Source organism: Sebastes umbrosus, chromosome 10 (genome assembly GCF_015220745.1).
Source record: "Sebastes umbrosus isolate fSebUmb1 chromosome 10, fSebUmb1.pri, whole genome shotgun sequence".
NCBI lineage: Eukaryota > Metazoa > Chordata > Actinopteri > Perciformes > Sebastidae > Sebastes > Sebastes umbrosus.
In genome coordinates, this window is record NC_051278.1 from 9,573,150 (window position 1) to 9,589,659 (window position 16,510).

Below are 16,510 nucleotides of genomic sequence, written 5' to 3' on the forward strand. Positions count from 1 at the left end.
TATGTCACATTTTATCAATTAATTAATTGCTACATTTATTTTTTTATATTTTTGCTATATTTAATGACATTTATTTATTTATTTATCAAGTAAAATTATTTTTTTATTTTTTTATTTTGGCAGGTTCCGTCCTCCTTACCTATAACACTGTTGCTTATTGGAAAATGTATGTGATTTTAAGAATTAAAATAAAAAATCTAAATGAATGGTTAAATAAAAAAATATAAAATAACAATTACGTTTTTGGGCTGTTATCAACAGTGTTACAAGCGTTTTATAATTAAAAACTAAAACAATTCTAATAATGTAAAAAAACAATACCAACTCAAGATCCATTTACTAGCTTTTTTCAGAGCTTTCAACCATATCACTGTAACTTTTTAAACCAACACAGATGAGAAGTCCTGAATATGACTTCACAACTGAGCAAACTCCATCCGCTGATTAAGAGAATGTGACGTGATTGAAAGCCCTGGAAAAAGTTAATATGTGGACCTTGAGTTTAATTTTTTTGTTCCAAGGTCAAGAATGAACTTCCATGCCTTATTCTAAGTATTCTGAAATATATATTTTTTAAAATACACATGGTACACTACAGGTTTACAGAGCACATCCACACATAAAATATCAAATATCTAAACAGTCGTGTGTAAAAAGCCTCACAGTTTTAAGTTGGATAAGATGACACAAACACACACAATCACTACATGAGAAAGAAAGAAAAGGTGCTGCTTGTGTGTGCAATGAAAAGGAGGTCAGTGCCTGAAGGGGTGCGGGTGATGTTGAACACTCAAAGTAAAGACACTGAGAATATAGAGCTGCCACACACACACACATAGTCATACACACTATAGATCGTATATATTGTGATGGTGGATTAACAACGATGCACCTTCATCTCCCCTTAAATAAGCACCACTGATGAGGTGCAAATGCTACTGTAATCCTACAAAAATATGAACTTCATTGGCAACACACATTTTTCTAGTCAAGAGCAATATATCTGCGGGCTGAAACTGATGATAGTTAATATTTTGTAGCTGAGTGAGAGCTGATGGGAGCCGCAGTGAGGGTCCAGCACAACATTCAACAAATGGCAGTTAAAGCCCACAACATCGCTGCCTGACTGACCAGAAAGCCCCTGTGCACGACAAATTTAAAAGGATTATTCTGAACTTAGACTGTTCATGCTTGAAGTGAAGCATGCTCCTGTCCCCACAGGTCTCATATTAACAAGATTAATACAGCATCTACACACAGAGAGCCTGAGCAGAGGGTCAGAGGCTCAGGTTCACCAGATAACCCCGCTTATAGGGGATACCTGTTCACTGTTAGGGCTAGTGCAGTGGAGAGGGATTATTGTGTGGTGATGCTATCATCACATCCACTCTCCCACTGTCTATTTATAGTTCACAGAGCTCTCCCTCCCTCCCTCTCTCTCTCTCTCTGTCTCTCTTTCAGTCTCTCTGTCAGATTCTCCATACTGAATGCCAAATGCATTAAAAGGCGAAGGTCAGAAAAAAACAGAAGCACTAACCAGCAGTTAGTGGTTTCAAACTCAGGGGGAAATAAAACACCTGTCCCTGATCTTACACAGAGTGCTCTTCTTAAGTTGGTATTAGGGCTGTCAAAGTTAACGCGATAACGCGTTAATGCAAATTTGTTTTAAAGCCACTAATTTCTTTAATGCATTAACGTAATGAATCTTTCGAAGGTTGTAGCGGGGTCAGATTTAAAGCTAGAGTGAAGATACTGGCATCATATGAAACCAACCATGTCGTACTAGCTTGTCGCAAAGGAGGTTAAATAACGCTCCAAACTTGCACTAACTTTTGGCGAGGAAAAACTGGCATGGCCATTTCCAAAGGGGTCCCTTGACCTCTGACTTCCAGATATGTGAATGAAAATGTGTTCCTTGGGTACCCACGAGTCTCCCCTTTACAGACATGCCCACTTTATGATAATCACATGCAGTTTGGGGCAAGTCATAGTCAAGTCAGCACACTGAAACACTGACAGCTGTTGTTGCCTGTTGGGCTGCAGTTTGCCATGTTATGATTTGAGCATAGGTTTTTATGCTAAATGCAGTACCTGTGAGGGTTTCTGGACAATATTTGTCATCGCTTTGTGTTGTTAATTGATTTACAATAATAAATATATACATACATTTGCATAAAGCAAGCATATTTGTCCACTCCCATGTTGATAAGAGTATTAAATACTAGACAAATCTCCCTTTAAGATACATTTTGAACAGATAAAAAATGTGCGATTAATCGTGATTAAATATTTTAATCGATTGACAGCCCTAGTTGGTATATATCCATACGTATTACACATAAATACACATTTTCACCACAGGAGATGATATTATGACATATTTGCATGTTAAGAATGCAGTGGATATTAGTGGAGGTCATTCAGAGCAACTTAAAATGAGAGTTTGAGTAGTGTCCTGTTCAAGGACATTTTGTGCAGACACGCGTCTGGAGCACAGCCTCTCTCTAAGCGCCGTCTGTCTGCAGCCGCAAGTACACCTTATTATGAGACGGTCAGGTGCTTATTAAGGCGTTTCATTAAGATTTCGACTTGCAGTCACAGCTCATTTGTGGAGTGGTTCAGTTCATTTGGTTAGGTGAGAACCAGCTCACCCAACAGCTGCTCTGTCTTGTGGATCAACAGTTCAGATTGGCAGGGGACGCACTTGCCAATTTCATTCCAAACTGAGTCCAGATTTGATAAAAAACACAAGACTTCTATCTGGAAATCATGAAAAACATTCTCTCAGAGACAGTTGGTGAACCAGTTTCAGACCAGTATAAAATGTGGACAAGCATCAGTCAGGTTTACAAAACAAAAAAGATTTCAGATGTACTGCAGGGACCTGATCTTAGTCCAGGGTCCAGAATGCATCATCCCTGTGTTCAGACAGAGACAGTGAACGCTGGACGGCTGCTGATTCTGTCTGCCAGACGGGCCGCAGCGTCTGAGCCCCAGGCTGGCAACACAGACCGACCACGGCACCTTAATCTGGATTAGCTGCTAAATTAGAAGCCTGGTTGCTTGTGTAATCCCGTTGATAAAGTTCCGGCAGCCTCCGTGGCCATTTGACGGCAGCCGATTCCTCCAGGCCGGGCTGGGCCGGCCCAACATTCAGACATATTTGAGTAATAAAAACACTCCACTACGGGGAAAAACATTCAAAATGTACCTAAGTAGCGAAAGTACTCATTATGCAGAAAAATGGCTCTAACATTATTATCATGTAGTAGTTTATTGTTGTAGCTGGTTGAGGTGGTGCTAATTAACTACTTTATAGTTCTGTAGTTTCATCGGATGAAGGTGGTAGGAAAGAAGAAAAAAACAAAGTTCTGCTACACAACTTTGCATTTATTTCATGGGACTTTTCTCTTGGCTAATCTTTGCTAATCTGATTTAATGCTCTTATCAACATGGGAGCGGGCAAATATGCTTGCTTTATGCAAATGTATGTATATATCTATTATTGAAAATCAATTAACAACACAAAACAATGACAAATACTGTCCAGAAACCCTCACAGGTACTGCATTTAGCATAACAAATATGCTCAAATGATAACATGGCAAACTGCAGCCCAACAGGCAACAACAGCTGTCAGTGTGTCAGTGTGCTGACTTCACTATGACTTGCCCCAAACTGCATGTGATTATCATAAAGTGGGCATGTCTGTAAAGGGGAGACTTGTGGTACCCATAGAACACATTTTCATTCACATATCTTGAGGTCAGAGGTCAAGGGACCCTTTTGGAAATGGCCATGCCAGTTTTTCCTCACCATAATTTAGCGTAAGTTTGGAGCGTTATTTAGCCTCCTTCGCAACTACTACACAACTAGTAGTAACTAGTATGTTGGTACCAATGGATTCCTTAGGTTTTCTAGTTTCATATGATGCGAGTATATTCACTCTAGCTTTAAAACTGAGTCAGCTACGATCGTAAAATCGCAAGTTTCGTTAATGCGTAAAAGGAATTAGTGGAGTTAAATGCTTTAATGAGTTAATGCGTTATTATCATTGTTTACTCTGACAGCCCTAATGACAACACTATTAAACCGCAATAGAAACATTGTAATAGCATTACAACATAGGCCTACTTGTGTTATGTGTGCTGTTTGGGTGCTTGTGCAAACATGAGTGTCTAAGCTTCACGTGAGAATGAACTACTATACTAACAATAATAATAGCCTAATTATAATTTGAAATACACTTCTCATCCCACAATGTTTCCCAGATACAGTTTGAACTCGATGACACTACAAGCATGCATCAAAGCACGCGCACACTCACACCCACTACTACAGCCTTATTACAGCCACTGTGGATCAGGCCCAAGTAGGGAAGGCTGTGCTGCACTGGAGCAGCAGCAGATCAGTCAGTCAGTGATGGTGTGTGTGAGCTTAAAGACAGCTGGTTATATAATGCAGGCAGCAGCAGCAGCAGCACAACAGTGGACAATGTGCACTGCTTTCCTATGCCATGGCCAGTACATCCAAACACAGACAAGTTATGTTGTCACTCTTGTGAAAACCTCTTCAAACCTGCAAAATCTAGCAAGTTATTGATCTTGCACTATGGGAAATACATCATAAAATAAAATATATCAAACCTTTACGAAATGCGGCATACAAATAATGTGCCGAACTTAACACATTTTCATATAATTTCAACTTTTAGAACTGATTCACGCTGTTCGTTACGGCACTGTCTCTTCAAATTGAAGAAGAATGTCAATACAAGGGGTACAATTTCCAAAGATCTTATAATAATAAGTCATATTTGTGTGTCAGATGTATGCTGATTTGAAGAACAGCTTCAATTTTTGAACTTGATGACATTAAAAGCATGCATCAAAGCACACACTAACATGGCCATTTTCAAAGGGGTCCCTTGACCTCTGACCTCAAGATATGTGAATGTAAATGGGTTCTCTGGGTACCCACAAGTCTCCCCTTTACAGACATGCCTACTTTATGGTAATCACATGCAGTTTCGGGCAAGTCATAGTCAAGACAGCACACTGACACACTGACAGCTGTTGATGCCTGTTGGGCTGCAGTTTGCCGGCATATTTTTTAGGATAAATGCAGTACCTGTGAGGGTTTCTGGACAATATTTGTCATTGTTATGTGTTGTTAGTTGACTTCCAATAATAAATATATACATACATTTGCATAAAGCAAGCATATTTGTCCACTTCCACGTTGATAAGAGTATTAAATACTTGACAAATCTCCCTTTAAGGTACATTTTGAACAGATTAAAAAAAACCTGTGAGGGTTTCTGGACAATATTTGTAATTTCCAAAATGTAAGATCTTATAATAATAAGTCATATTTGTGTGTCAAATGTATGCCGATTTGAAGAGCAGCTTCAATTTAATATGTAGAGTATATTAAAAGTCTTGTTTAATAGTATATCAGCTTTAAGCATAAGCAAGATCTTAAAAACAAACATTTTTCCAGTGGAGTTTGGCGGTACACTGTCAACACGTCATACTAACGGGAATTCCACGCTGCGCTTTTTCCTCTTTTGACTCAGAGTACCTGCCCATTCATTGTACCCGTACATATCATATGTTTATCATACCAAGAACTACTTTTTTGAAAATGTCGGAAGCAAAAATTCAACATACAGATTAGAGAGGTATAGAAACTTACAACCACAACCAAAGAGCACCAGACTTCAATACAAAAATAGAAGAGTTTAAGATGCAGTTTGAGACACTCACCCTCTATGGCAGATCCGTCCAGCACGGTGCTAAAGTAGAAAAATAGATTTAAAAGAAAAGCTTTCGAGATTTTTTGTTACGGCCGAAAGCTTCCTCTTGCTACTGTTGAGATGTTTAAATCCTATTTTACCTAAAATAAACTGATGGACCACGTAGCTACAGCCTCCAATGTCACAGTTCAATGCGTCCAGTGCGAAGTCATGTAAGAACAGCCAGTCTGGTGTTCCGTTTATGTACCATGGGACATATGAGAAACTACTCTGTCTGTAGGTGGTTATCAGCCTACCTCGGAAAATTCAGCTCACTTTAGAGTTTAGATGCTGTATGCGATTATAAATTACAGTTTACCTTCTCTCTGGAGTAGTTTAGCGACCATTTAGATGCAGGTTTTACTATTATGTTGTTAGGATAAACTGCATGTTTTATTATTTTTTTAGGATAAACTGCAGGTTTTATTTATTTATTTATTTTAGGATAAGCTGCAGGTTTTATTATTTGTTAGGATAAACTGCAGGTTTAATTATCATTCTTTTAGGATAAGCTACAGGTTTTATATTATTTATTTTTTTAGGATAAACTGCAGGTTTTATTATATATTTTTAGGATAAACTACAGGTTTTATAAAGAATTTTTAGGATAAGCTGCAGGTTTTATTATTTTTTAGGATAAACTGCAAGTTTTACTGTTATTTTTTAGGATAAACTGCAGGTTTATTGTTATTTATTAGGATAAACTGCAGGTTTTATTATATATTTTTAGGATAAACTACAGATTTTATAAAGAATTTTTAGGATAAGCTGCAGGTTTTATTATTATATTTTTAGGATAAACTACAGGTTTTATAAAGAATTTTTAGGATAATCTGCAGGTTTTATTATTATTTTTTAGGATAGCGACCATTTAGGTTAACGTGTTGAAATATTAGCCTAGCTTAAAATGCAAAGGAGGGCTAATTTAACTTTTACATATTAAATATAAATTTAATTTAATTAAATATAAAACATATTAAATTAACTACACATATAATATAATATACTATCTCCCTGTTGGGTAGGCTTGGGATATTCTGTGACGTATTTCCCTTCCCCATAGGGATATTTATTTAAAAATATAAAATGATTCCCACGGTGCATGAACGCCTCAGCAGGCTGGTGTGTGACAGACAGGTCGTGCAGTGACTCAGAGATGAGTCACAGCGTCGTGTCCCGCCCACTCCGAGGTGACAGCCAATGGGATGTGAGCAGGAAGCAGGTAGAGTCACGCACAGCCCACCACAGTCACAGTCCCCTCTGTGTGTGTGCAGGGTTAAAGGGACTAACTCCAGGTCCATGTACGGAAATCATTCCCATTGACCATTTAAAGGCAGGTGGGCGGGGTATATTACATATCTGTGATATAATTATGAACAAATATTTAAATATGAAGTGGATCATATAGGTTACACAATGGACAGGGGACAGGAAATATATTTATTATTTATGTCGTTTCATGAAAGTGATATTTTACCTGCTTTAACGTTGTCTAATTTTGAGGATTTAAATTAGCATGTCAGTACTGACAAAAATATAATTTAAAAGTTCACACATGTAGAACTGGTCTGAAAATGAATAAGCAGGTTCCCAACCAGTTCCCTGAGATAAGATAAAATAAGATAAGATAAGATAAAATAGAACTTTATTAATCCCGAAGGAAATTCTTGTGCCAGAGATTGCGCAAAAAATACAATAAAATTACAAGTTCATGTGTATAAAATACAAGTGTATAAAATAAAAAGTACTATTTCTAGCACAAGTGCCTAAAAGAATAATAATTAAGTAAGATACATAAAGATGCTTGGTATAAATAAAATACCATAATCTATTTTGTATACCTTCTCAGTTCAATGCCACAGACATACTATTGCTATGGGGCCACAATGCTATAGTGGTATCACAGAGATATAAATAGAATTATGTCATATAAGGTCATTATAAAGTCATTGTAGAGTACACAAGTATATGATTATTATTTGTTGCTCAGCTCTTAATACAAACAGTCAGCGGTAGTCAGAATGAATTAAATGAACAACCTTCTTCTCACATCTCACCGCACCACCACGGATTGGACAGTATTTGCTTTGGATTGATATACAGTGATATACAAGATTAGATTAAGATATTATAGATAAATCTTGATTTGCAGTGAACTTTACTGGCAATCAGAAGGAACTGCAACACACAATTCCTACAAATTTGCCTCTGAGGGATATAAATAATGAACACATTAGTTCACATGAGTAATCAATGAGAGCATCGATCCAACAGAAACCATCAACACCAATGTATGTGTGGGTGTTTGCATCCAGGGAAATGGTTTAGTATTATTATTATTAACTCTATGGGGAGGACTATAGTTGTGTTTTGCAAATTGATTGCAAATGTTAATGTTTTTCAGAGGTGAAAATAGTAGGCTAAGAGAATATTGTACTCAAATAAAAGTAAATGTACTTAAGTAAAACTAAAAAGTAGGTCAGTTACTCTGAGTAAACGTTACTGTAATATAAGCTGCAGGTTTTATTATATTCTTCTTTTTAGGATAAACTGCAGGCTTTATTGTTTTTTTATTAGGATAAACTGCAGGATTTATTATTATATTTTTTAGGATAAACTGCAGGTTTTATTATTTTTTATTAGGATACACTGCAGGTTTTATTGTTATTTTTAGGATAAACTGCAGGTTTTATTATAATTTTTTAGGATAAACTGCAGGTTTTATTATTTTTTATTAGGATACACTGCAGGTTTTATTGTTATTTTTAGGATAAACTGCAGGTTTTATTATAATTTTTTAGGATAAACTGCAGGTTTTATTATAATTTTTTAGGATAAACTGCAGGTTTTATTGTTATTTATTAGGATAAACTGCAGGTTTTATTATTTTTTAGGATAAACTGCAGGATTTACTATTATATTTTTTAGGATAAACTGCAGGTTTTATTGTTATTTTTTAGGATAAAATGCAGGTTTTATTATTAGACGCTGTAGTGCAGCCTGAGTAACAGCGGGACCCAGTATCTTTTTACACTCTTTCTACTGTTTAACAAACAACAACATCTTTATTATTTACTAGTTTCTAGTTTTATCTTCAGAAACCAGCAGTGATTGTTGGTCCTACAGCGCCTCCACCTGGAGGAGAGGAGTATATCATATGATCATTAGATTGATGAGAAAATACTCTGTCACATATTGTGTTCAATCTTTAAAACATTTTTTACAGTAGGAGTACAAATTCACAGATAAAATTCTCCCCAAAACTTCAGGTTTATTTATTTTTCTAGGATAAACTGCCGATTATTTTATTTTTATTTTTATTTTTATTTTTATTTTATTTATTTTATTTATTTTATTTTACTTTATTTTTATTTTTATTTTTTATTTTTATATAACACAATATATGTAGAGAAATATAAGCAAATAATACAAATAAGAATATAAATCAGAATATAAGAAATATGTAGAAATATGAGCATTTTTTTGTTTTACATTTGGTTACACATTTCTCTATCTGTGGTGAGTTAAATTTAGCAACATGCATCTCAGCACAACATTTTTTTATTATTATACATCCATGATCCAGTCACATACACATGAGCTGCGACATCGGAGTTAGGAAATTACGAGGAGAACGTGAAGGCAGCAGGAGGAGCTGGAGGACAGGGTCCGGCCGGAAGTCGATATTACAAAACCGGAAGTGAGTTCGCATCATTATTATTTGACACATTGTGGACATATACTGTTTTTCTGCGATGGATTCACAGCCTCCACAGAAGCCGTGGGAAAGGCGGATGCCAGGAGCGATGAGTGCACCTATAAACTACAGGTAAACGAGCTTTAATAGCTGAGTTAGCTACGTTAGCTCTCTATAGTTTATAGACCTGTGTTGTGTTTACTGACTGCTGCTAGCTGCTAGCTGATGCTAAAGGCTGTTGCACAACAACTCAAACAGAGGAGACTTTGACATGGTGTTATATAAATCAATGACAAATCTACTAAGTTCCATTTGTCAACATATTTAGTCGACGATAGCCATTTAAACGCAATAACAGCTGTACTACTGTGATAGCTAACCAGTTAGCTATCTAGGCCCAATGAGGCCCTGTGATGTGCCTTCTTCTGCAGTCACTAGATAGATAGATAGATAGATAGATAGATAGTTTGTTAGATGGATAGATAGATAGATAGATAGATAGATAGTGTGTTAGATGGATAGATAGATAGATAGATAGATAGATAGATAGATGGATAGATAGTTAGTGTGTTAGATGGATAGATAGATAGATGGATAGTTTGTTAGATGGATAGATGGATAGATAGTTAGTGTGTTAGATGGATAGATAGATAGATAGATAGATAGTTTGTTAGATGGATAGATGGATAGATAGTTAGTGTGTTAGATGGATAGATAGATAGATAGATAGATAGATAGTTTGTTAGATGGATAGTTTGTTAGATGGATAGATGGATGGATAGATAGTTAGTGTGTTAGATGGATAGATAGATAGATAGATAGATAGATAGATAGATAGATAGATAGTTTGTTAGATGGATAGATGGATAGATAGTTAGTGTGTTAGATGGATAGATAGATAGATAGATAGATAGATAGATAGATAGATAGTTTGTTAGATGGATAGTTTGTTAGATGGATAGATGGATAGATGGATGGATAGATGGATAGTTTGTTAGATGGATAGATGGATAGATAGTTAGTGTGTTAGATGGATAGATAGATAGATAGATAGTTAGATAGATAGATAGTTTGTTAGATGGATAGATGGATAGATAGTTAGTGTGTTAGATGGATAGATAGATAGATAGATAGATAGATAGATAGATAGATAGTTTGTTAGATGATAGATGGATAGATAGTTAGTGTGTTAGATAGATAGATAGATAGATAGATAGATAGATAGATAGATAGTTTGTTAGATGGATAGTTTGTTAGATAGATAGATAGATGGATGGATAGATGGATAGTTTGTTAGATGGATAGATGGATAGATAGTTAGTGTGTTAGATGGATAGATAGATAGATAGATAGATGGATGGATAGATGGATAGTAACTTTAATGATCCAGAGAGAAATTCAAGTTTCCAGCATCACAGTTCTATAGTGCAAAACATGTTTAGTAAAAAGGCAGTATAGAGGTTAGTAGTGCAAAGTACAAAGTACAAACAAATATACCAGATATAAAAATACAAGGAGATGAAGAAAACTGTTAAAAGTGAATATAGTGCATGGTAACAGCTGTGATACGCGACTATTAAAAAAGTGAATATAGTGCAGAAGAGACTGTTAAAAATGAGTATAGTGCTTTGACAGTGTTTTCTCTCACCAGACTCCCTTCTTAATGGTGAATGTAAACCCCACACAAAACATTAACTAAAACCTTGCTTGCAATACATATTTTGTTTTGCCCTTCTCTACTTTTGGTAAACAGCTACGGTTTGCTTTTAATTATTATTATTTATGTATTTATTTAAAAGGGACCATGTACAGTTTAAAACATAAATGTCACAATTTGATGCACCGTACCAGATTATACTTTTAAGCTAATTCACATCTGTCACATCAAAGAAACATACTACAGTCATACAAGAAAGAATGTACGAAACGCACAATACACAACAACACACAATAACACATCACAAAGTATGCTTGTAAAGTAAGAGCAAGTCATGAAGACCATGGAGTTGGAATAAAGATCAGTGAGTACAGAGCTGAGCCACTTCCAACAGACGTTTTAAGTTGGTTTTGAAAGTGCTGATAGAGCTGCAGCTCCTCACATAGTCAGGCAGGGTGTTCCACTGATTTGTGGCCTTAACAGAAAAAGCTGATTGCCCAAATGCGGTGGGGCAAAATGGTACAGTACAATCTTGCATAGAAGATCTTCTTAATATGACACTCTGTAGAAATCCAGATAAAACTCGTCGTTTTTGCTGTTCATCTAACGTTACGATAATAACTTGAATGAAGCACCATTTGAGGAATGTAATTACAGGAATATATGTTCAAGCAAATCCAATGGGTTGTCTTGAATATCCTGGTAATGACACTGTCACTAACCTGATGCATTATGTAGGTTTTAGTTCAGCATCAGGCCCTTGGCTAATTGAAAGCTGAGGCTCTTATGTATCATAACAAACAATTCAATTCAAACTTTATTTCAGACACACAGGTGGGTCCATAGCAATAAAAGAAAAGAAAAAGAAACAAAAAACATACAAGATAAGACCACAGCAGTTCATCATTCAATTCATATGTAGGCTATCTCGCCAGTGTTTTCTGAGCCTGGATGAGTACCGAGTGCAGCTCTTTCTCAGGCTGGTTAAAGCCTCTATGATGCTGTTCTCTGACTCATCAAAGTGACAAGTCAAATTATACATCAAATGTCTTAAAAGTGCCTCACATGTAGGAATACCAGAGGACACAAACAGTTGACTGGCACTATGCCATCTGGGAACCCGAAGCAACAACCTCATTGCATCATTGTAAGCCACTATGAGCCTTCGCATACTACTTTTCTTGTAGCTAAACCAAGGATGAGCTGTGTACAAAGGCGTGCAGAAAACTGTAAATAATGAACATTTTACATTTACAGAACACATACTGAACTTACGAAGCAACACATTTGCCTGAGCATATAGTTTACAGCACTGTCGATAGATATCTCTGTCATCATTCTAATCATCAGTGAGAAAATGGCCAAGATATTTTATTTCCTTGCATGTCGTGAGAGGAATATCGCACAAATGAAACACAGGAGGAACTAATTTCTTATCTTCTCTACTTCTGACTATCATCACATTCCTCAAACAAATACATAACACATCCCCAAAGATGTTTTGAACCCTATGTTTTCTCACCATACAGATCTTCAAACTTTGCACCAGCTGCAGGCCCCTCCGCCTCTGCAGGCCCTCCTGTCCTGACCCGGATGGTGCCCCCAGTGCCCCCTCGTCCCGTCCAGCAGTCTTACCGTCCATCTTACGGCTCTTTCAACTCCTCCTACAGCCCCTATGGGAGCTCCATGTATGGGGCTTACAGCCCCTACAGCTACGGTGGTGGCGGCGGCTACGGTGGTGGCTACGGCATGGGAGGGTACAACCGCCTCTCCCAGACGGAAGAAGTCGCCCCCAGCCGGTTCGTGCAACAGGCGGAGGAGAGCAGTCGCGGTGCCTTCCAGTCCATCGAGAGCATCGTCCATGCCTTTTCCTCAGTTAGCATGATGCTGGACGCCACCTTTTCAGCCGTGTATAACAGTTTCCGTGCTGTGCTGGACGTAGCCAATCACCTAACACGGCTGCGTTCCCACTTCACGAGAGTTTTTTCAGCCTTTGCTCTGGTACGCACCTTGCGCTACCTCTACCGACGGTTACAGAGGCTGCTGGGGCGAAGGTCAGACGCTGAGGTTGACGACTTGTGGGCAGACAGTGCAAGTGATGCCCTGGCTACAAGAGGGGATGGAGCAGGGGTGGAGGGTCAGCCTGTGAAGTCCTGGCCAATCTTTCTGTTTTTCGCTGTAGTACTTGGGGGACCCTACCTTATCTGGAAACTGCTGAGCTCCAGCTCTGACTCTGAAGAAAGCGGTGAGACTCGAGATTTTGTACTTGCAGATGAGATGGTGAACTTCCACATTTTTATACACATAACTTTTATAAGTTCAGGAGCTGCCGATGAATTTCATAGTATTGGTGTATGTAGCCTGTCTTTTACTTTTTAACAAGTAATTTATTTTGTGTTTCTTTATTTAGCCACTAACTGGGCCAGCGGGGAGGACGACCATGTAGTGGCCAGAGCAGAGTACGACTTTTCAGCGGCATCTGAGGAGGAGATTTCTATGCGGGTTGGAGACATGCTCAACCTCGCCCCTAAAGGTGAGAGCTCTTTAATAACAATAATATATTCTGTCCTCACGTTCCTCTCATACAAAAATGGTTTAACACATCTGGGTGTACTAGAGACCAGTGTTTTATGGCAAAAAAATTGATTTTAATACGATTTTTGCAGCAATATCAAGAAGTTCCTTGAGTTGCTTTTTCCAAACAAAAAATATATTATTTCACGATATATATCAATATCACTACTTAAAATTACATATTTATAGCCACAGAGGATTTTATCCATATCAGGAAGCAGGGGGATCCACATAAACATTACGATTGAAATTACAGCTCTAGTTTTCCTGTTCATGTGTTATTATAAGTGTATATTGCAAAGACATCAGTCAGATATCATTTAAAAGTTTGTCTTTCAAGTGAAGCCCATCAAAGAAATTGTCAATAACGGATGAGAATGGCATTCTTTGGAAAAAATAGAGATAGATAGTTGGTGTTTCCTTCATGTTGACGAGCTGAGATCATGACCTTGTATTCTCCCCTGTGTTTAGAGCAACAGCCCAAGGTGCGTGGCTGGCTGCTGGCCAGCATGGACGGCCAGACAACAGGACTTGTCCCAGCCAACTATGTCAAGGTCCTGGGCAAGAGGAGAGGCCTAAAGCACGCAGAGATGGAGAGGCTCGCTCAGGTCCAGCAAGAGAACACACAGGCCTCCCAGGCGACCCTTGCTGCACACCCACAATCAAATCCTGCCCAAGGCTTTACCCCAAACCTCGGTTCAGTTTCCACAGAGGCACTGCTAGAGTCTGTATATGGAGAAACACCAGCTTCCTTCAGTCTGGGAAACTCCAGTCTGCCCTCCAGCACGGTGCTAAACATCCCTGAGAAGACTGACCTGTGATGTTTGTGCATGTATGCATTTCTCTGTATGCAAGTCTATGTGTGTTCCTAACATTGGTTGACTTAGTCAGAATTTGTTTGCAGTGTATAACTCTGAAGCTTGATTAATAATCAGCTGACGGTAGATAACACCATAGACCTTCATTAAGAATCGCTCTTAATTATTAAACTCATCGAACACAATCTGCACCTTCTGATAAGGTTAACGGTCAATAATGGTTTCCATACACAGGTTCACTGTTGTACTGCTTTGTTTAGGACCAGTTTGTCTCAAATTAGGAGGTTATCCTTACATTTCTTGTACAAGAAGACGGTTTTGTGTATCCTCTAAATATGGTACACTGCTGTTCTTAAGATCATGTCTGATTTAAGGTGTAATATCTTGATACTGTTCAATAACAAGAATTAGTTCAATGTTTAAGTTAATGAAGAGCACTGATGCATCATCTGTATACTGACAGTGTGAGGACAAAGCCAGGGTAATTTGTTTGATAACGCATGATGATGTTATTTGGTTTTTGCCCTCACTTGTAGGCTGCCTGATCTGCATTGTCTTCTTTGTCAAGCAAATATGATTCAATCAGAATGAGAAGAGGCTTGTTTTGCATGTGTTCAGCTGTCAGTTAGTTACAAAAAGTAATTTTGTAAATATTTAATATAATTATTTTGAAAATAAATATTTTTTAAAAATCATGTTTTGCCCATTGTGTGGGAAGATGGATTATAAAGTAGTAAACCAAAGTAACAGCAGGGGTTTCACATCAGTAAGATCTCAAAAGTTTAGTTTAGTTTACTTTATATGACATGGACATCACAGTAGCATTAGAATTGTAACATACATTTGTGCACAAGGACTAAATGCACTGTGTTTAATGTTCGTAGTGGAATGCGTATTTTCAACACGTGTCCACTGGAGGCTTTAAAGGTCCCATATTGTAAAAAGTGAGATTTATGAGTCTTTTATATTATAAAGCAGGTTTTAAGTGCTGTATAAATACTGTTAAACTATCAAAACGCTCAATATACGGAGAAACACACACAGCCCGTATTCAGAAATTGTGCATTAGAAACAAGCCGTTAGGATTTTTGTCCATTTGTGATGTCACAAATATACAATATTTAGATCATTACACGGTTTTAAACGTAAACACTCTAAATGTATCCCAGTTTATTTCCTGTTGCAGTGTATGTAAAAAACATCAGCTGACAGGAAGTAAACATGGACCCAAGCTGTTGCCTAGCAACGCAATTCAGTTGCAATTCCGTTGATATGCACTAAAACGGAGCGTTTCAGGCAGAGGGTAAATACAGGCATATTCAGGCAGAGCGTATGAGAAAAATAAAGTTTTTTTTTAACATTACAGCATGTAAACATGTTCTAGTAGAAACACAAAATACAAACATGAACCTGAAAATGAGCACAATATGGGACCTTTAAAATAGCTAAACATACACAAAAATACATCCACAAGATACAAAAGTTAACCTAAAGACCAAGAGAGCTTATTTTGTTTAGATTTAGGTTTTATTGTGTTAATATTATGATATTGTTTTATGTAACTTTATTTAGTTTTTTGAAAAAGAGGAGGACTGATGATGAAAAATTGATGATGGCAGAAACTCTGGATTTACGGCCTCTGTCGCTAAGCAACAGGACGCCTAGCAACCTGCTGCAGTGTCGCGACAACGGTGACAAGTCAGCAGATAACGACGGAACTAGTTCATCAAACGGCGTTTTATCTGTCTAAATTATTTTAGGATTTGACTGCTAAGTTTGTATTTTGACAGTGTAGCTTGTCGATAACATTTTCCCGTGCTACTGAGCTTAAAAGCCTTTGATAAGTAGCCTTTAGACGTTACTTTGCTAGCTCATAATGCTAACTAGCTGATTGAAGCTAATGCTGCCTTCAGGGACTATTCGGAAATACTGTACTTATGGGTGCAATTGAGCTTTAACCAAAAAAG

The 16,510-nt window shown here is 37.4% G+C and overlaps 2 protein-coding genes across 2 annotated transcripts in view; one reads left to right on the forward strand and one right to left on the reverse strand.

Annotated features, from left to right (window-relative positions):
• The window catches only part of sertad2b (SERTA domain containing 2b), a 39,478-nt gene extending 33,489 nt beyond the window's left edge, over positions 1-5,989 (reverse strand). The window contains exon 1 of the mRNA XM_037782933.1: positions 5,769-5,989. The gene's annotated coding sequence lies outside the window, so the exon portion shown is untranslated. The remainder of the gene's footprint in view (positions 1-5,768) is intronic.
• A 3,473-nt stretch (positions 5,990-9,462) lies between these two features.
• pex13 (peroxisomal biogenesis factor 13) lies at positions 9,463-15,238 on the forward strand. Its single transcript, XM_037783174.1, has 4 exons — positions 9,463-9,626; positions 12,681-13,396; positions 13,562-13,684; positions 14,197-15,238. The coding sequence occupies exons 1-4, from the start codon at positions 9,553-9,555 to the stop codon at positions 14,544-14,546; spliced, it is 1,263 nt and encodes a 420-aa protein (XP_037639102.1). The 5' UTR covers positions 9,463-9,552; the 3' UTR covers positions 14,547-15,238.
• The last annotated feature ends 1,272 nt before the right edge of the window (positions 15,239-16,510 follow it).